This window comes from Heliangelus exortis, chromosome 8 (assembly GCF_036169615.1).
Source record: "Heliangelus exortis chromosome 8, bHelExo1.hap1, whole genome shotgun sequence".
Lineage (NCBI taxonomy): Eukaryota > Metazoa > Chordata > Aves > Apodiformes > Trochilidae > Heliangelus > Heliangelus exortis.
The window spans coordinates 30,162,735-30,182,975 of record NC_092429.1 but is presented as its reverse complement, the minus strand read 5'-3'; the positions used below and the strand labels follow the sequence as shown (position 1 = coordinate 30,182,975).

The following is a 20,241-nucleotide window of genomic DNA, read 5'->3' as shown; positions in this document are numbered from 1 at the left end:
GACTTGCTGTGCAAAGAACAGCAAGCAAGCAGAAAAGTTTGCTGATTCGGCTGGTGGTAGAGGAGAGAGTGGTAATAAATATCTTCTCTTCCCAACAGTGCCCAGCTGAGACTATTGGCAATTTGATCATTTTACTTGTGCCTCTGGGTCTGGTTAACTTGATCCAATACTGTGTGCAGTGCAGACAGCGATTATCAAAGATTTCACATTGACTAATTATCCTCTTTTCCTCTGCTCTCTTCCTTTTGGTATTGTTCTTAATTAGACAAATGACCCTGTCACCAACATCTGCCATGCAGCTGACAAGCAGCTTTTCACACTTGTTGAGTGGGCCAAGAGAATCCCCCACTTCTCTGACCTGACACTGGAGGACCAGGTTATTCTGCTCCGGGCAGGTAATGTCCCCCCTTTTGTAGCCTCTGGAGTTATTCCTGGTGCCCCCCACCCCTCCTCTGGGCTTTGTGCTGTGCCAGCTGGGCTGCAGGGTGGTCCTGAGCTGATCCATCCCTGCTGTCACAGGCTGGGCAACCCATCCTGAGCCACAGTGAGCTGTGGGCAGGGGTTATGGATGGGGCAGTGGGAGCTGCTGTTTGTTTTCCCTTCTTCCCATCTAGGAGGGCTGGAGGAGAGGCAATAGATGTCTTGTTTATCCAATGCCTGTCACTGCTAAACTTGCTACGTGTTAGGCACACTCATGTGGAATGTGCAAAATGATGTAAAGGGGTTATTGATGCAAAGAATGTTTTAGGAGGAAAAACAACTTGCTTTTTTTAATTTTTTTTTTTTTTTAATTGGCACTTTGAGTCTTTTTCTGCACCTTCCTTGCTGCTGGTCAGGGTTTGCCACCCCTTGGAGTGCGAGGGAGGGTGCAGTTGCTACCTGGGGTCCCTGTGAGCTGAACCTGAAGGCAGCAGGAAGCAACCAGCTCTCCTGCTCCACTGGTATTCTTGCTGACTGCCTCTTGTGTCCCACACACCTCCCCTTGCAGGCTGGAATGAGCTGCTCATTGCCTCTTTCTCCCATCGCTCAGTATCAGTGCAGGATGGAATCCTTCTGGCCACAGGTTTGCACGTCCATCGTAGCAGTGCTCACAGTGCTGGTGTGGGCTCCATATTTGACAGGTATGTGCCCCATCATCTTCATCCCTTATCAGGGGTGGCCAGGCTGGCTGTCCCTTCCCTCTGGAAGGGAGACCTGTCCTTAGGAGAACTAGAAGAGAACTTGTGGTCACTTAAGGCAGAAATAGCTTAGAGTGAGAACAGGACACTTGGGTGGCTTAAAATCCATCAATGGGGTGAAAGCAGCTTGGGAAAGGATTTGCAGCTGCAGAAGCAGAGCCTGGATTGGGAGTGCTTCTCTACCTTCCCTCTTCTAGAGTTTACCACAACTAGATCTAGAGCTAATGATGATCAGCAAGAGCTCTAGCTGACAAACCCCAGGTTGCTGACAGGATGCCTGCACATATCCTGTCTGTGCCAAGCCTGCTCCTCCTCTGCCAGGACACTACACTGCAATTTTTACACAAGTGGCCTGCATTAGCACAGTGCCCATGTTTCACCCAGTGAAATGTGGAAGAAAACCCCATGCATTTTTCCCCAACTTGAATGCAAATTTTTCTCCATGGGCTGAACAGAGTGCTCATGCTGAGCAGAGGGAGAACAGGAGGAAATTTACTGCTCAGGTCCATGGACACTGCTGATGTCAGCATTCCTCAAAGCAGCCTCTGAGGGCAGAAAGGAATTGGGGGTATTCCCAGTGCCTGTCCCAGATGCTTTTCAGCCTCCAGGCCTTGCTGTCTGTACCTGTCTCTGATCATCTGCCCTCACTGTCCCCCCCACACAGGGTTTTGACGGAGTTGGTGTCCAAAATGAAAGACATGCAGATGGATAAGTCAGAGCTGGGGTGCCTGAGGGCCATTGTTCTGTTCAACCCAGGTAAGTCTGAGGTCTGGGGCAATCCCAGGTGACACACGTGCCCTCAGCAGGTCACGGGCAGGAGGGCTGTGGCAGTGAGCATCAGGACTGCAGACAGATTTGTCCCAGTCCCCAGATGCATGATAAAGGAGAGCCTGAGTTCATAGAATCATGGAAGTGTCAGGGTTGGAAGGGACCTTAAGGATCATCTAGGTCCAACCCCCTGCATGGGCAGGGACACCTCCCACCAGCTCAGGTTGCTCAGAGCCCCATCCAGCCTGGCCTTAAAAACTTCCAGAGGTGGATGGGGCTTCCACCACCTCTCTGGGCAACCTGTGCCAGGCTCTCACCACCCTGATGGGGAAGAACTTTTTCCTAACATCTAATCTGAACCTACCTACCTCCAGTTTGAATCCATTCCCCCTAGTCCTGCCACTACCCAAGATCCTAAAGAGCCCCTTGCCAGGTTTCTTGTAGGCCCCTTTAAGGTACTGGCAGACCACAATAAGGTCTCCAGCCTGAACAACCCCAACTCTCTCAGTCTGTCTTCGTAGGAGAGGTGCTCCAGCCCTCCAGTTCTTCCCTGCACATGCACACAGTCACTCTGCTGGCAGAGGAAAAGGTCTCCTCTGCTCTGAGTGTTCCCTGTCTGCATTCTCATCCAGATGCCAAGGGTTTGTCTAGCCCCTCAGAAGTGGAATCACTACGGGAGAAGGTCTATGCCACACTGGAAGCCTACACAAAGCAGAAGTACCCCGAGCAGCCCGGGAGGTGAGTGTCCCCAAGCAAGGGACCTCCTTGGGGTCCCACCTTACAAACAGGACACTGATGCAGGAGGTTGATGCTCCTGCTCTGCCTGAACCCACCCAGGGACAGAGCCTGGGGTAAAGCACGGACAGGTACCAGCCAGAACTCCCTGAACAGGCTTTTCCTCTCCTTTCTGTGCCCTCAGAGCCTGAGGGTGCTGGCGAGATGCAATTTTCCTGCTTTCCAATCCAATCCTGCCCTCTGCTGGCCGAGCTCTGGAAACGCCGGCAGCCCGGCTCATTCCTCATCTCCAGCAGCCAAGTGATGCATCCACAGCGACTTCTGCTGTTCTTGGCTCTGGATACGATCAGAGAGGGCTGGGAGCAGGACCTGGGGAGGGGGAGGTGGTCTGCCTGCTGCACCCCCTCGCAGCTGCTCCTCGAAGCGGGAGGCAGAGGGGTTGTGCACCCTCTCTGAGTGCCGGGGAGTTTTGGAGGCTGTTTCAGGAAGGATTTAAATGGCACCATGGGGATGTAAATCACCAGTTCATGTCTTGGAGAGAGAGAATCCGGATGGATCATGCATCTGATGTGTCTTTTTTTCCTTTTTCTTTTTTTTTCTTTTTTTTTTTCTTTCCGAGTTTTAAATATGATGATTCGGTTTTGGAAAAGATACATAATTGCCTTCACACACACACACACACACACAGAAATGCTCCTTCTGGAAGCACAGGGAAATCTCACAGAACTCTCCAAGGAAATTTTTTTGAAGGGCTTTGAGCTCTGCTCCCCTGAGCCCCTGGAAACATTTGGGAGAAAGTGTCCTGTGCCTCCTGCATGCTCTGACTCTGCTCTCTTCCAGGTTTGCCAAGCTCCTTCTGCGCCTGCCAGCGCTGCGGTCCATTGGGCTGAAGTGCCTGGAGCACCTCTTCTTCTTCAAGCTGATTGGGGACACTCCCATTGACACTTTCCTCATGGAGATGCTGGAGACACCCCTGCAAGTCACCTGAGGGTCTGGCTCCACTCTGGTCAGACCCTGGCCCCCCACACCCCCTGCACAGCCTCCCACCCCTCTGCTCTGAGCCTGTGATAGCTCAAGAGATGTCCTACACCCTTCACTCCTTGGTGGGATTGTTGTGGTTTTGTACAGCTGTAAATCACCCCCTCTAAACCCTGCCTGGCCATGGAGGGCACCACGAATCCTCCACCCAGCTAACCATTCCTCTGCCTCCCCTGTACAGATAATTGCTTTAAATTATTTTTTCACTCTCAATAAAAGTCAACAAAACAAGTAACCTATGAGAGAGGTACTGATTGGAGCTGGCAGAGCAGTGTCCTCTCTTGCTGTGGTCACAGGTCCAGCTTGGGATGGGGCTGAGGGACCCTCTGGAGACCCCTGGGCAGCCCAAAACAGGGCACAAACATCACTTGAGATATTGCTGCTTGTGCTGATGGGCACAGTCCTCTGGCCAAGGGAGAAGAGGTGGTGTGGATCCTTCTAAGACCTGGAGAAACTTCCTGAACGAGAACGTTCCAATCCTGCCATCTTGAAGAGAAACTCTTGGAGCCTTTGAAGTAATTTAAAAAGTGAGTTTGTAATGTGCTTTTTCTTTTCTAGGCTAGTTCAGTCACTGAGGTAAGAACAGAAATGCTTCATTTTGGTCTTAGTTGGAGTCTTTTGGGGTGACCCAAACCTGGTTGTGTTCATGGATAATTATAATTCTTCTGAAGCTTCGTGGATCCTGTTCTCAGGATGTTTTATTTTTTTTTTGTCTCCGTATTTTTGCACTGAAAAACAGGCTCTTTGACCCCAGATTTATAACCTCATACCTCCATAAGTAAAACTTGCAGAGAGGGGAAGCACAAACCACTTTGAGGCAGGTTTTGTTAAAGGTCTGCCTGCTCTTTTCCCTGCTCCAGTAGCACTGCTGGAGCTTCTCACCACAACCCAGCTAACCAGAGTCAAACGAGTTAAAGACACGAATCTGTTCGATACGCCGAGCTTATCCTGGTGGGAAAAATGTCCTCCCAGGAACCCAGCAAAACTGCTTTTATTATTATTCATAAAACAGGTGTAGTGTTAAGTGATCTGCCCCTTCTGCCCCTCTCAGCAGACAGTGCAGTGAGATGCAGCGTGCATCGTCTGTCCGGGTGACAGATTGCAACTCTGCCGCTGGGCGACGCGGGGCAGTTGGAGGGAAAGGAGTAGTGACAACAGGAAAGAGGGATAAAAATGAAACATTTCTTTAAAGCTCCCCCAGGGGGGCATGATTCATTCTCCAGTATTTCATTGTGAAAAGGAAAAAGAAGCAAAAACGAAAGGAAGAAACCGAAAGAAAGAAGAAAATGAAGAAAACGAAAGAAAGAAAAATCCAAAATTATTAAACCTGTAGTAGTCTATTTGAATTTTTTTTTTTTTAAGGGGCTATTTTTAATTGAAAGGTGGGTTTCCATTAAAAGGGAAGTATTTAACAGAAAATACTCAACCTGCTCATTGTAAAACCTCTATCAGAGTTTGAGGCACCATGATGGGGCAGTAGCCACACCATGCTGCTGCTTAGACAAAGCAAGAGGTTATCTGCAGCCTTCCCCCTCCAAGAGCTGGGAGCTAGCTGGATGAGTTTCTTTCCTAATTATGAAGCCCTGAATTTCTCCCTGACCTCTCTAATCTTAAGTTTGATGATTTAAATCAAGAGGGTTTGTTGGCATGAGCAGGTTTGCAAGAGGGGTTGTAGGAGATGATGCTACCATCTGAAGATGGACCGTGTGTTATCAGTGCTTTTTGTTGACTTCTGTGGGTGAAAACCTGAACGTCCTCATGCCTGCTGCAGACCTCTTGCTCAGATGGGGTCTGAGTGGTGTTTTGGAGCCCTGCAGCACTCGGTGGTAGCTCAGAGTGTGCTTTGGCTCTGGGCTCAGCTGCAGAGTTGGGCTGAGCCAGCTGGAGGGAGCAGGATGCTTCCCCACCAGTAGTGCTGCTGCTTTCAGGAGCTCATTGATCTCAGCACACGAGGTCATAAGCTGGGATCATAAGTGTTTTTTGCAAGGTTGGAGTTTAATTTCTAAAAATGCTTTGGGCCATGCTCAACCCTCTCTACCAGGGGTTTCATGTAGATAGTGTGATGCCTCTTGGTGGCTTAATTTCAGTCCATGATGATTCAGATGTTTCATGCTGACTTGAAGTCCACTCCAATGTGGGCATTTTTCTTTGTAGCAATAGATTGTTCTGGTGCCTTCAAAATCCAGCTTTCAGCCACTTCTCAGGCACAGGGGGAGCATAACAGGATCCAGCTACCTTCCCTTCCTACTGAAACCTGGCTCTTCCCACCTCCTCTGAACTTTGTTCATTGGATCCCAGTTGCTGGATTTTGCCACCACTTTGTCTGAAGATGGACGCATTGGTTTCCCCACAATAATCCTGATGGCCTCAGATTAAGCTCTGAATTTTTTTTTTCCTTTGTTCTGGGAATAATATATAAACCATGTTCTGGGAATGACTGGTACAAAGTAAAGTGTCACTCTCTTTCCCACCACACATCACATCTCATGAGCTTTCTGAGTTAGCAGCAGGTTTCCCCCCAACCCCACCATGGTCAGCTTTGTTTTAGTGCCTGTGCCAAATGTTTCAAAGGATTTATTAATTCAGAGGTGCTCCCATTGGTGCCCCATGGAGAGGACTTCAAAAATAGTGGGTTTAGCCCCTTAACGTTGAGGACTTGGAAGAGGAAAAAATCCTTAAACTCACTTGCTTTTGCTAAACTAGGTTTGTTTCTTGCTCAGAAATCAAGCTGGTGTATTTTTGTTGCCCTGGTTTTGTTCTGTAGTCGCTGCTTCAGTTTCTACCAAAAATCAGCAGCTCTGGATTGGGAATAAAACAATCCATAAAGGTCTGAGCTGGCTTGCATCCAGTTCAGCTCTGGGTTCCCTGTTTTGTTGAGTGGGTCAAGGGCACATCCTGTAGAGCCCAGGTGACACTCAGACACTGACAGCTCACAGCTTGACTCAGCTGAGTGCCACCACCACTGCCCTTTACCGAAGGACCCCTTGGCTGGGCTCTGGCCTGCCCTCACCATCACACCTCAGCTCCCTGGAGATGCTCTCTTTGCTGCCTGGTTTCTCTCCTCATCCTCTCTCCATCCCCCCCAGCTCTGTGCTGTCCCATCCAAGGCCCAGGGGAGAAGCTGGGGAGGCTGGGCTGGGCTGGTACCTCCTGGGGCACCAGGGGGAATGGGGAAGAGGAGGAATGACACTGGTTAGGGGCCACATGGATCCCCCCAGAGCAGCTGCTGGTGGTGGGAAGCAGTGTGCATCCTCCTGCAGGGACTGGTGGCTTTTATTTCAGGGTGAGGAACTTTGCAGTGAAAAGCAGGGTACAAAGACACTGAAGCCCTGATAAATCCTCAGGTGTCTGTCACCATTAGTGGACAAGGGACCAACCAATACCTACATAAGGCCTGTGGCTGCCACCCCATACCTCTCCCATCTCTCTCCCCATATCCTCTGTGCAATTAGCTCTGTCTGAAGCAGGCTTGGTTTGGGGGCTTTTATTTTTGTTTATAGAATCATAGGAGGGTTTGGGTTGGAAGGGACCCTAAAGCTCATCCAGTTCCAACCCCCTGCATGGGCAGGGACACCTCCCACAGACCAGGGTGCTCAAGGCCCCATCTAACCTGGCCTTGAACACTTCCAGGGCAAGGACAGCCACAGCTTCCTTGGGCAACCTGTGCCAGGGTCTCACCACCCTCAAATTAAAGAATTTCTTCTGAATGTCTAAGCTAAATCTCACCTCTTTCAGTTTGAAACCATTTTGGCTCATCCTATTTCTACATCCTCTTGTAAAAAGTCCCTCCCCACTTTTCCTGTAGCCCCATCAGGTAATTACAAGTTGTTCTAAGGTCTCCCCAGAGCCTTCTCCAGGCTGCAGAGCTCTCCCAGCTTGTCTTCATAGGAGAGATGCCCCAGCCCTGTTTCAGTGGTAAAGGGAGAGAATTTTTTCACTCCAGGGATTTTGTACAGCACTGTGGCCATGGGCTGGTTTCTGGTTTCCATCTCTGTCCAGCTGGGTCTCTAAAAGGGCTGTGGGGGTGGCAGGAAGGAGAAGGTGGTCTGAAGGGCTGTCCCTGGGTGGTGGGCAGTGCTTTTGTCTACTGAGTCAAGCTGACTTCAGGCACTGAGGGCACCCTGATGATGGCAGCAAGCATCGTGATGCCCAGGGCCTCCTGTCCCAAGGGAAGTGGCTGGAGTGTGTTTAGGGAGCACAAATCATTCTCCTCATCATCTTCTTTGGTCTCCTGTGCCTGCTCCTGTGCCTGGCCCTATCCTGCTCTCGTGGGGGTCTGCATCTGCTTTGTTGGGGAGAGTTGAGGTGATGTTGGATGGAGGAAGGATCTGTCTTGCTACTGTGGTACCTGACCCTTGGAACTGAGTGCTCCTGCTCCTCACCTCCTTCCAGCAGGGAGAGCCTGGGACCTGCTGGTCCACCAGGGCTCCTCAGCACAAAATATGAGAGCTTGGCAACCTCAGTGGGGAGACTGTTGGGGAAGATGTATTCTTCAAACCCCACAGGCTTGTTAATTTGGTAGGCAGCTTCTCTTTAATGGTGTTGTCCCCAGATCACTCACTTTTTGTAAGATCTGGCTGCCAGCAGACCCTACAACTTAAAGAAGAAAGTCTCATCCTGCTTCTCTTCTGGTTTAATTCTCTTCAGCTGCATCTAATTTGACCCTGATGAGCTAATCATGGAAACCTGGGCCATGGGAGGGTGCAATGAGGGAGCTGAATTACTCCCCCCAGGTGTTTTGTGGTGCTGGTGAAGGTGCATTTTGGGAGAGGAAAAGGTGAAATTGTCAGGGGACTCTGCAAATGCCATTGGTGAGGAGGGATTTGGAGAGTGTGTGCTACATGGGGTGACAATATCTAAGGGGAAATGGCTTCCTTCCCAGCTGTTCCTGCATCTCTAATCAGACAAAATCAAGCGGGCAGTCAGTGTGTGTGTGTGAGCAAAGTGCCCTGGACAAGGATCCAGTTTGTAGGAATGCTGAAGGATGGCATTCCCACCCCATGGAGCTGACCTCTGCCTGGGTGAGGAAAATCTGCGCGGCCCTGCAGCTGGGCTGGGGTGGCTGTGCTGGTTTGCAGAGGGAGGAAAAGCAGTGTAGGGTGCTCAGAGCCTCTGGTCACGCTGCAGTCCTTGCTGGGCTTGGCACTGTGGCTCTGATGGATCTGGCTACTCAGAAACTTGGCCAGAGCCAAGGCTTGGGGACCTTCAGGAGAGACAAAGACACCTGAGTCCAGGGCCTCCCTGCTGCAGCTATGGCTCAGCCTTCCTGGACCTGAGGGATGAGAGCTGCATCACACTGACCTGCCTGATGCTACCAAATCTTTTGTGCCTAGGCTCCCAGTTTAGGTCCACTGGGACACAGCAGGGCTGTTCCAGGACCCTGTTTCCTTCTCCTGGGGGATTTTGGCAGGGTGATGATCTAACCTGTGGTGAGGATCTAACCTCTTCCCGATGAGCTCCCAAAGGACACGACCTTGGTCCCTGTATCACTCACGTCATCTGGGCGTGGGGAACACTTGGTGACGAGGATGCCCCATGGAGAGGCTGGGAGCACTCCTGCCCCTGGTGCCAAGGTCACCGGTAAACACGAGAGGTGAGGCCCCAGAAAACCTCCCCATCCTCCAGCAGCCCCTCGCAGCTCCACAGCCCTTTCTGGAGAGGGGGGATCCAGCCCTCCATCCCTGCCGGGGGAAATCACGGCCCCGCTGCCCAGGCTGCTCAGGCAGCCTCAGGTACGCGGCCGCGGCCCCGCTGCGGATGGTTCCGGACCTGCGGGGCCCGTGAAACTGCCCGGAAAATACCGAACTCCCACCTCGCCTTCGGGCAGGAGGGAAGGAGAGACCCGGGCGGGACGGGAAATCGCCGGGGCTGCGGGAAGGCTCTAAGTTTCGGCTTTCCCGGCCGGGGGGGATCTTTCCTTCGCGGGTTTCCCGTACCCGAAACCGATGCGGTTTGGCGGAGCCGGAGCTGCGGTTCCCCGGGGCCGACTCCCCCCGCGGCTCCGCGGGACCGGCGCCCGTAGCGGACCGGGTCCTGCCCGGCGCCAGCGATCACCGGCGACGAGCCCTCCGGGAGAGGTCTCCGGCTTTGTGGTTTTGGTGCTTTTTTTTGGTTTTTGTTTTTGTTTTCCCCCTCTTCACAGCACTTTTTTTCTTAAGCAGCGCGGAGCGGCGGGTGCGAGGCGCGATGGGCAGCGCAGGGAACCGCATCGCGCCCCGAGGGCCGCACCCATGGGCCGGGGACTCGTTTTCCCAAAAACGTCCCGGCCTGGGCTTCTTCTGGAAGGGGAAGTTGATTTCCAGCCGGTTTCACTGTCGGCAGAGCCGCGGTGGTGGGGCACCACCCTCCCCCTTATTTTTTTTTTTTTCCTAATTTTTTTCTTTTCCTTCTTTTTGGCTTGCTTTCTACGAAAAGAAAAAAGCCCAGGCAGGGAGCAGAGCGGAGGCAGGGCTGCCCCGGCGCCCTGCGGGGTGGCCTGGCCGTGCCCCCCGGAGCCGGGCAGAGCCGCCGGCCCCTCGAGGCGTGGCAGGGCCGGTGCCTGCAGCAGGAGAGCGGGGAGGAAACTTATTTCGAGTGGGGTGGAGAGGGGAGGGCAGGGGGTGGGGGTCGGGCAGGGAGGTATCAGCTCCAGGAAATGTGCCTTGGCAGCAGTCGGACGGGCGCTTCCCCGCAGGTTGGTGCGCTCCTCTCCTCTCCGGAGCCGTCCAGGGCGCCGCGGCTCTCTCTCCAACCCGGGCAGCCTCGGCGGCGAGGAGGCAGGAGCCCCCCCAGGACCCCCCCGGAACCGTGGCTGCGGACTCCTCTCCCGCCGATTCCCCGCAGGCAAGCACCGCCGGGGCCACCCCAGGTAAGCGGCTGAGCCCCGCCGACGGCAGCCCCGCATCCTCCCGTCCCGTCCCGTTGCCTTGCGGGGGGGCAAGGGGAGGCCCCCCCCCGCTACGTCGGAGCCGGTGGGACGCTGCGAGCCCGCCTGGAGCAGCGGCTGCGAAGCCGGAATGGGGTGTCCGGGGGTTTTTCCTTCCCCTCGGTGGCAGGGAGACGGGGAGCGGGGCACCCGGGAGCGGGTGGGCAGCCGGGGCGGGGAAGTCCCAGCCGGGGGCGGTGAGGCCGGGGCTGAGCGCGGCGTGTCCGGGCTGTGTTGGCAGGCGGGTGGCGCGGCCCCCTCGCCCGGCCCGGCTCCCCAACATGCTGGACGGGCTGAAGATGGAGGAGAGTTTGCAGAGCGCCCTGGACCCCGCGGCCCCTTTCTCCTCCCTGCTGGGTAAGTCGGCGGAACCCTGCTCGCCCTCCCGAGCACCCTCCAGGGTGGGGCACAGCCGGGTGGGCCCCTGGCGATGGGCACGAGGGAGGTCGTAGGTGGCACGGGGGAGGTGATGGGGGGCCCGGGGGCAGCTTTCCCCCTCGGCTCGTTCCTGCCCGGCGCCGCGCCTCTCCCTTCGCCCGGGGAAAGCTCCCGGCGCCCGCCTTCCCCGCTCCCGTTTCGTTCCGCGGTTGCATTAAATCGTGTGTGCCCCCCGCTCTAGTGCAACGAAGGCCCTTCCTTTGTATCGAACGATAAATATTTAATTTATTTTTATTTTTCTTCGTTTTCGTATCGGTTTTAAACGATCTCTCTTCGAGCTGCGGCTTTGCCGCCGCCTTTCCGAGAGGAACGAAATTGGGGGCGGTGTCCCCCCCACAGAGCTCCCCTAAAGCACGGGTCCCTCCCGGGCCCCGGGGTAGCACCCCGCACACTCCCTGACCTCCCCCCCGGCCCCAATCCCCCATCCTGCCCGGGGAAAGGAGAGCAGCGGGATCCTCTGTCCGTCCCTCGCCCCGTCATCTGCCCGTTCCTCTCTCCCGCCACCCAGCCTTGTCCCCGGGTCCTTCCCCCGCAGGCAGAGCCGCGACCCCCAAGTCCGTGTGCGAAGGGTGCCAGCGGGTCATTTCGGACCGGTTCCTGCTGCGCCTCAACGACAGCCTGTGGCATGAGCAGTGCGTCCAGTGCGCGTCCTGCAAGGAGCCCCTGCAGACCACCTGCTTCTATCGCGACAAGAAGCTCTACTGCAAGCTGGACTATGAGAAGTGAGTGTCCCCCCCCCGGAGAGCTCCCCCTCCTCGCCCCTCTCTGCTCCCACCGCCCGCAGGGTGCCGGCACCCCGCCGAGAGCACGGGGGGCTCGGTGTGTCCCCGCAGCTCCCTGCTTCCCCAGCCCCTCTGTCCCGAGCTTCCCCCGGCTGCCTGCCCGGGCGGGCTTCTCCCCTGCAGCTCCTGGCACCACCGGGTCTCCCCTTTAGGGGGGAGTTTGGTCGCTCTCCGATGCCACCTCGGGAATTTAGGAGCCTTTTGTCGGGAGCCTGTGAGACCTCGGAAACCCTGGGGCTGCAGAGGGATGGGTACAAGTGCGTCCCTGTCTTTGCTGGATTTATTTTCCTCCTGAGCGTACGCAGGAGGAATGTTATATCCTCCCTGGCCTAGTCCTGGATGGGGCTGTTTTCCTAATATCCCCTCGTGCAGGGCAATGCTGTGGCTCCCTCTGGTCAGGTGGGGAAACTGAGGCACTCAGCGGGTAGCAGGAAAGGCCCCACTGAATTTGGAATATTTGCTGTCACATGCCAGAAGCTTTGCCCTTGTCTGGGGCTGTGGTGGAGCAGGGAATTGGATGTAGGTGGTTTAAGCTTCCAGCCCCGATGCTTCTCCTTTGACAAATGTGGGGCTGGGTCAGGAGGGGGGTGAAAGATGATGAGAAAATTATCTTTCCTTCTTTTTTTAGCTAAAAAACATTCCCATTGAGGAATGGGGAGAAGACTGTTGAGTCTTTCCTCTCCTGCAGCTGCTTTCATTTTCCCCTCCTCATCCTACTCTCATCATCCCCGCCGGACCCCGCTCCCTGGTCAGTTCAGAGCTGTTAAAATTGTGTTGCCTCTGGGCTGGTTGTTTCTGGAGCAGGGTGTAGATGTTTCTGGAGCAGGGTGTAGATGGGGGGGAGATGGATCCCTTGCTATGGCGATAGCAGAGCTGCTGGAGCCCCGCGATTTAATTCCCACATCGTTGTTTTGTGAGAAAACAGTTGTCGGCGGAGCTCTCGTCCCTGGCCTGCCGTGGGTCGGTGAGTGTGCCGGGGGCTATAGCCCCGCTCCAGGCCTTTTAAAAGTTTTTTTTTTGGTTTTTTTGTTTTTTTTTTCTTTAAGTCCTGTATTGTGGGTCTGAGTTTAATCACTATGGATACAAGGCAAATTGAAAGCAGAATTTGTGCGCGTGACCTTGTTTTCAAATGTTTACGAAAGAACGGAAGAATTAGCTGCCGCGAGAGGGGAACGGGGAGAGCTGCCTGAAGTTTTTATTATTATTATTATTATTATTATTATTATTATTATTATTATTATTTATTTTTTATTTTTTATTTTGGGCAGAAATTTGTTGAGATTTTATGTGCTTCTTCTGCATCCCTAGAAATTTGGCTACCGGTCCGTAGAAATTCGGCTACCAGATTGTAGAAATTTGGCTACCGGTTCACCTAGATTTCCGACACAATTTAATTCTCACTTTCTGCGTGATCAGTGCCTCTGCCGGGAGCATAAAGAGGGGAGCTGGGGTGGTTATTGCTGCAGAAATGCCTTTCCCAGCTCGTAGTGGGTTTTAATCTCCGTGTGTCCGACTGCGGCTCCGCAGCGCTGGAAGTCGGCTCCGACCCGAAACCCTCCTCCTGTAGCTCTTGGCCCTGCAAGAAATTGGTGCTGCAGTTGGCTTCTTGCTGTGCACATCTCGATGTCAGGATAGACAAGGATGATTGTGGAAAAAAAAAAGAAGAGTCACAAACGTTTCCTAGGCTCCAGGGCTGGCATGGTTTGTCCTGGTTATTTCCCGGCTGCGTTTGGGTCGGTGATTGTGCTTGAGCTGAGTAGCTCCGCGGCGGGCGGTTTCTCCAAAGTGTGATGGTTTTAGCCCAGAGCTGCTGCTGGCCTCTTCCCATCTGCCCCGTTCTCTCATGCTAGCCCTTTGAGTTTTATTTTAATTTTTTTTATTATTTTGGTGCGGGGCTGCAGGGCTGTGTCGCTGATCCCTCCGTCCCCGTGTCAGGGTAAGCGCTGTGCCGGGGCTGCGACTCCTTACCTGGAGACAGCAAGGAGCCCAAAAGAGCTCTTTCCATTGGGCTCTGCAGAGCTTTACATAAGAGCCTGTATTTAACAAAAACACCTCTTTTTTTCCCCAAATTGTTTGTCCTGTCTTCGGGCTGAGTGTTTTCCCCAGTCCCAGGTGCAGGAGCACCGTGCTGCCCTCCACCCCTGTGCCAGCGCCGATCGTGGGGTTTTCAGTGCGAAACGCAGAGGAGAAGGAAAGGCTGCTGCTCTCACCCTGAGCTAATTATCTTGAGCTGAGAGCTGGTTAATTATCTGGGGTGACTGACACTCCTTGCACAGCTCTCTGGAGCTCTCAGCTCCCATCCTTCCCATGGCACCCACGGAACTGGGCTCTGGGGTCCTCCCCACCAGCGTGGTGGTGATGGTGTTTGGTTTTTGTTTGGGTTTTTTTTTAACTGAAAGATGGGATTTCTCTTCCAGAGGGGGACTGTCGGGACGTTTTACCAAAGATGAGTAGGTGCAGTGTTTTCTGACACGTATCCTCCTTTCTTTGAGCTGTGTTTACAGCAAGGCTGCAGAGGGTTAATGGCAGCAGAGTTATGCCTTCAGTTATAAATACACCCGTGGAAAGTGTTAGGGGCAGTTTTAAGCAAGCAAAGTCTGACTTTGCTGGACTAAAGAAATCGAGGGATCATTTATTAAAACAGATGTTTTACATTTCTTTGTCTTTCATAAAGAGGAAGGCCTTGGGAGAGGACCTGGAGAGGGGCAGATTAAAGCCCAGGGATGCCGGGATGGGTCTCGGCATCAGTTTGGAGTGCCCAGGGCCACGGCTCAGGACCTGCAGATGGTTTGGGCAGTGCTGTCAGCCTGGGGCTTGGGAGGCCTGGGGTCATTTTTGGACCGCTTTCCCTGGCCTCGTTGGAGAGGGCTCCTGGGGAGAGACCACTGAAGCCCACACCCCTGGGACGGGATCTATTTGGGGCAGAGGACGTTTGTTACAGAACATCCCGGATCCCGCGGCAGCCCCCGGCACTTGTCCAAACCTGACAAGTCTCAAGTATGACAAGGTTCAGGCTTCGCCCTGGCCGGCTCCCCGACTGCAGAATGGCCCTGGGGACGTGCCCCAGCTGTGGGGCCGGGGGGATGAGCTTTTGCCAGGGTAGATTTGGCAGGGGGGACGATGTCAAAATGAGGAGGGGTGCTGGAAGGAACGGGAAGCGCTGTGAAAGGAGCTGCCCTGGGGGGCTCAGGATCCACGGCAGGGTGGGAACGGCTGAGCCCTGCTCGCCCACAGGAGTTTTGAGGTGTGTTTGCATGGGCCGAGCAGAGCCACAGGGAGCTGTGGGTGCCGTTCCCGTCACAGTGTTGGGTGATGCAGGCACCCCGTGGGGGCCGGGAGAGCCGGCAGCGGTGCGGGGGTGCCGGGGGGTGCAGCTGGGGAGCGTGGTGACGGCGGGGACAGCTTGGCACATCCCCAGCCCCAGCACAGAGCCCCGGCCCCGGCCCCAGCCCCGGCTGGCAGGAGCAGATGGCCAGCACATCTCGGAGCAGGGCTGGCATGTGGGCGCCGGCAGCGGAGGGGCGGCCGCAGCCCCTGAGCCGCCGCCGTGCGGGGCTCCCCGGCCGAGGGAGGGAGGGAGGCAGTTGTGTGATGCTGACACTGTCTCTGCACGCCTTGATGGCTCTGTGCCCTTGCCAGCTCCTGTGCTGTCACTGCAAGGCTCCCCCCTGCTCGGCTCCCCCCGAATCCCCTGCTTCTGGAGTCGCCGGGTTTGGGTGGGTGCCTCCTCCTCCGTGAATCAAAAGGAGGAGGTGCACCTGGCTGCCAAGGCAAAATGAAACCCTTGCGACTTCTGAACGCTCACAAAAGAAAATGTGTGTGAGGAAAGCCAGCGGTGTAGGGCAGGTTTTAAACCAGGAGAGGTTTGAAAATCCCACTTGGCATCGTTGGGAAGGGGATGGGCCTGAATCCCCTGCAGCATGGTCCCGGCTGGCTCTGCCCAGGGGGAAGGTGGGATCCCCACTGACCTGGGGCAGTGCAGCCTCTGCTCACCTGCCAGAGGCTCAGCTGCCACCGCAGAGGAGAGAGGAGGAAGGGGTTTGAAGCGTGGTGGTTGTTTGTCTTGCTTAATGTGGGTGATGAATGTAGTTCCACAACGAGCTGCAAGCCGTGGCACTGCTTCCCCGGCCTGGAAAGGTTGTGGAAGGAGTAATTCCAAGTGGATTGAATGAATGAATAGGGTGATCCCAATGCTGAACGTGTTAGGGCAGCCCAGGGCCCTCTGGCTGGAGGCTTCCTCTGGTCTGGGGTGCTGGTGCTGGTGATATGCAGTCCTTTGCCTCCTTCATCTGAGAGAAATGGGATTTTGCTCCTCGTGTGGCTGATGAGAGAGAACAGTGTCTCCAGAGACCCCTGGGTCAGCCCAGCTGTGGTGTGATACACACTCCAGAGGTTCCTGTACCTTCTTCTAGGGGATCCTATGGAGGTGATGGTGCTAAATTGTGTTTCTCTAGTTGGCCCAGGACTGAGGGATGCTCAGGCTGGCTTTGGGGTAGCAGAGCATGTGGCAGCTCAGCAGCATGATGTCCTGCTTTCTGCTCTCTACTTCCCATCCCTCTATCTTTTTTTCTAGCCCTTCCTATCCTTCTTGCCTGCTCTCTATCCCCACCTTGTCTCCTGTAGTAAACCCCTCTCTGTCCTCACCTCCGTTCCCACAGCTCCTGGAGGAAATGTGCTGACTCTGTGCAGACCACTGGGGTGTGTGAGGCTCTGGAGCAGCTGAACCTGGCCTCATCCCCACCAGGGATGTGGTGGAGGGACCAGGCTGGGACCAGGACCCATCCTTTGTTTTTGTTTTTTTTTAAGGAGCCTTTTAGTGCCAGGGCTGGGGGGAGCAGTGGGATGCAGCAATGGGAGGGATGTTACAGAGGCTGCTCCGGGATCTGTGCTGGGAACACCAGGAGAGCAAAATACCCCTTGTCTGCCACCCCTGTCCTCCAGCTTGGAGGGCTCCAAGAAGTAGAGTAGAGAAGAGGTTTGGCTTGCCCCTTCCCCCTGCCCTTAATTACATTTGTGTCTTACAATTGATGTTTCCTAGATGTGCCTGAAAAGGGAGCAGTGTCTGGGAGCAGGGTGGCCAAAAATACTCGTCACGGAGCCACCCTCTGTTGTGAGGCCAGGGGTGGCTTTAGGGTCACCCTTTCTCCTCCACTCCCTGCATGCTGGGACCTGAGCACCCTCAGAACCCTCTGTGGTTTCTGCCATCTTGTTTTGGATCTGCAATGGGTTTTTTCCTCCCCTTTTTTCTTTCTACCTAACCCCCATAGCGTGGTGCTCCCTGATCAGCCCCAGATGGGACACTTGGAGCTGAGGGAACTGCTTCAGATCTTTGCAATCCCAATGAAGGCACCAACAGGAAGTTGGCTTGGGGGAAGAAAGGAGGGTTTGTTTCAGTTTGATGAGAATTTTGTCTTCACCAGCTGGAGAGACAGCTGGGGTCCTCTCCTGCCCTGCCTTGCCAGCCCTCGCCTCACCAGTTCTTCACCTGCTTGCAGCCACCAGGCACGGGAAGGGATTTGCTGCGTTGTGGATTTCATAGAGCCCAGAATTTGATTTCTTGCTCAGTCTTTCCTCAGGGAGCTTTCAGGCAGGGTCTGGACCTGGTTTTGGAGAAGGTCATGGCCTCAGGTGTCAGCTCTGGGGAAGGCTGGCCAGAGGATTTGGGCAGAATTTGCCTGCATCCAGAAAGGCTGAGCTCCACTGGCTGCCCTCATCCCTCCTGGTGACAGTGGGATGGCCTCAACATACCCAAAACTGCAGTGGTTTCTCTCTCTGATCCTGCACTCTCACCCCAGGATGCAGCTGAGGGGACCCCAAAGCACCCTCTGCCTCGGAGGGGCAGAAGGGGACGTGGAGGTGTGGGTTGGTCTCCCCTTCTGCTCACAAGGGTGCAAGTCCTGCTTCTGGCTGAGGAGTGGGACAACCCAGTGGTTTGGATCAGGTTTGGATTCCAGATTCATGGTTCCCAGTTCTGGTGAACCCCCCAGTGTGCAGCCAAGGGGGGTGCTCATCACACCCCAGCTCTGGAGGATGGCTGAGGAAGAAGAGGCTGCGGGCACAGGGAAGAGAGGTGGAAGCAAGAGAGGTGCCCTAGGTTTTTTTCTTCTCAAGATGCTGTGTTTTGTGCTCTTTTTCTTCCCTTTGTGCTCTGTTTCATCTCCATCTTGTGTCCTGTGTGGATGCAAATGAGGTGTGGGAAGCCTGGTACTGGCACAGGGCAGTTTAATAACACATCTCCTCTGTAATACAAGTGAAGAATAGCTTTGATGCAGGGAAAAAATATTTGGATTTTATTAGGGTAAAATACTGGGGCTGACCCAAATTTATTTTTTTTCCCCATAAATGTGTTTCCATGAGGAATTTTGAATTTCTGTGTATTTGTCAGAGGTTTCAGAAGGAGAGGTTGGGGGCACTGACATTCCCTGACACATCAAGCACTGCAGGGATGGGTGTGAAAGCTTCTGTCCGCAGTGACCCTGAGGCTGTGACTTCAGGGCTGTTCCTCAGAAGTTCTGACCTGGCAGGAAGGCAGCCTGGGCAGGGGGAAGCCAGAGGGTCCCTGGGCATCTTCTCCTGGGGCTGTTGGTCCCCAGGGGCAGTGGGTGCACCTGGGCTGTGTTGTGCCTCTCTGAGAAACCAGCAGGCATCTTGCTGAAGCTCTGTTTGAGGTTTGGTTTGAGGGTTGCTTTTTTAAGACCATCAAACCTTGGTTGCCCAGGAGAGGAGTTCTGTAATCCCTGGCTTCCCACCCCAAATATTGACAGACAGAGAGATCCCAAAGCTTTTGCAAAAGGCGTGGGGGAAAGCTGAGTGCAGCAGAGCCCAGTGCTGGGCTGGTGGCATCCCTCTCTGTTTATTTGAGGCTTTTTTTCCATCAGAGCTCTCTGAGCTCTGCCTTCCCTTTTTTGTTGGGATGTTATTAATGAGAAAACAATTTCTTCAGCTTGTCAGGGACCCTTCAGGTGCTCCACATGTTCTAGGCTCTCTGTCTGAAAACTGTTTTTCTCCCTGGAAGGTTGGATTTTTCAGGAGAGTAGCGTGTGTGTTTCTTAAGGCAGGGCTGAAATCATGTTGTTTTCTATGCAAACAATTTTTACTCTCGTTTTGCACCGTGTGCTTACATGCACCTGCCTGCTTTCAGTAGTGGCTTGGCAATTCCCACACCCATGGATAGGATGCTGGGGCTGGGTCCAGGTCTCCTTCACCTGATTTTGGCTCCGGTGGGTCACAGTTGTGTGCAGGAAAAAGAGTGGAGATTTGGCTCCTTTACCCAAGGAAATGCAGTTGAAAATACAAATAAAGTTAAAATGTCTTCATTCATCATTGGAAATGCTTTGAGCATCTTGCTGGGGGAGTTTAAAAGGCTGGGACTGAATTTTCACTCTTTCTCCAGATTTCCCTGCTTGTGATGCCACAGCTGCCTTTGTGCTTTCCACCTTGGGCCATCTTTAACCAGAGGAGACCAAGAGTTTGTGCTGCAGAGGTCCCAGCTTCTCCCAGGGGTTGTTGAGCCCTGGCAGGCAGTGATGCTTCCCCTCAGCTAAGGGTCCCTGATCCCACAAGGTTTTCCCTGTGCCAAGGTGAATCCCTGGAAGGGCAGAGCCTGCCAGGGGAGACTTCTTCAGCTGGTGCTGCTATTTTGTGACCCCATCAGGGCTGTCCCCTTGTCCCCATCATCTGCACCTTGTCTCTGGCCACTCCTTACCCCTCTCCTTCCCTCCTGAGCTTGGTTTCCTCACACAGCTCTTAGGGAGAGCTTTCTGTCCTTGCCAGCGGAACAAATCCCTTTTCACGCCACCGTCACTCCCCGGCCCATTGTCCTCCACCCCTGCTGCCACCGTGCAAAATCCTGGAATCACAGAATCATGGAGTAATCTGGGTTGGGAGGGAGCTCTAAAGGTCACGTTGTCCAACCCCCCTGCAGGAAGCAGGGGCATCCTCAAGGGGATCAGGATGCTCAGAGCCTCCTGGAGGCTGTGCAGGGGCTGCAGGGCAGAAAGAGGCTCCCCTGGAGCTCAGGGTTCAGCCAAGCCAAGGTGGGAATTTCCTGATGGGAGATGCTTGGCTGCAGGGAGAGGTGAGCACACCTTGCTCACCTGAACCACGTTGGTGAACCCAACCATCCCCTTGGCTCAGGCACCTGCAGTCCCCAGTGCCGTGGGGTGGCTCAGGCTCCTGTGTCCTGAGCCTCCCCTGTGCCCAGTGGGAGGCCAAGGGGGTTGGCAAGGAAAAAACTGAAATACTGAATTATGTAGATCTCAGCATCTCTGCTGCCAGGCAGAGCACTGGAGTGGTATCAACCGGAGCTTTTTAAACAGTGCTGTGGGTGTGGGAGCTTGTTGAGCAAAGCCATTAAGTGTCTGAATCTGCTCAGTGCTCAGGTGAATGTTGCTCCTTC

At 54.3% G+C, this 20,241-nt stretch overlaps 2 protein-coding genes across 5 annotated transcripts in view; both read left to right on the top strand.

Annotated features, from left to right (window-relative positions):
- The window catches only part of RXRG (retinoid X receptor gamma), a 32,755-nt gene extending 28,805 nt beyond the window's left edge, over positions 1–3,950 (top strand). For all 4 annotated transcript variants that reach the window (XM_071751392.1, XM_071751391.1, XM_071751393.1 and 1 more), the window contains 5 exons: positions 266–395; positions 989–1,121; positions 1,843–1,934; positions 2,579–2,684; positions 3,522–3,950. In XM_071751392.1, coding sequence (XP_071607493.1) covers positions 266–395; positions 989–1,121; positions 1,843–1,934; positions 2,579–2,684; positions 3,522–3,669 — 609 coding nt within the window. In that variant the 3' untranslated portion in view covers positions 3,670–3,950. The remainder of the gene's footprint in view (positions 1–265; positions 396–988; positions 1,122–1,842; positions 1,935–2,578; positions 2,685–3,521) is intronic.
- Positions 3,951–10,332: 6,382 nt separating this feature from the next.
- The window catches only part of LMX1A (LIM homeobox transcription factor 1 alpha), a 44,489-nt gene continuing 34,580 nt past the window's right edge, over positions 10,333–20,241 (top strand). The window contains exons 1-3 of the mRNA XM_071751390.1: positions 10,333–10,566; positions 10,865–10,980; positions 11,597–11,783. Coding sequence (XP_071607491.1) covers positions 10,905–10,980; positions 11,597–11,783 — 263 coding nt within the window. The 5' untranslated portion in view covers positions 10,333–10,566; positions 10,865–10,904. The remainder of the gene's footprint in view (positions 10,567–10,864; positions 10,981–11,596; positions 11,784–20,241) is intronic.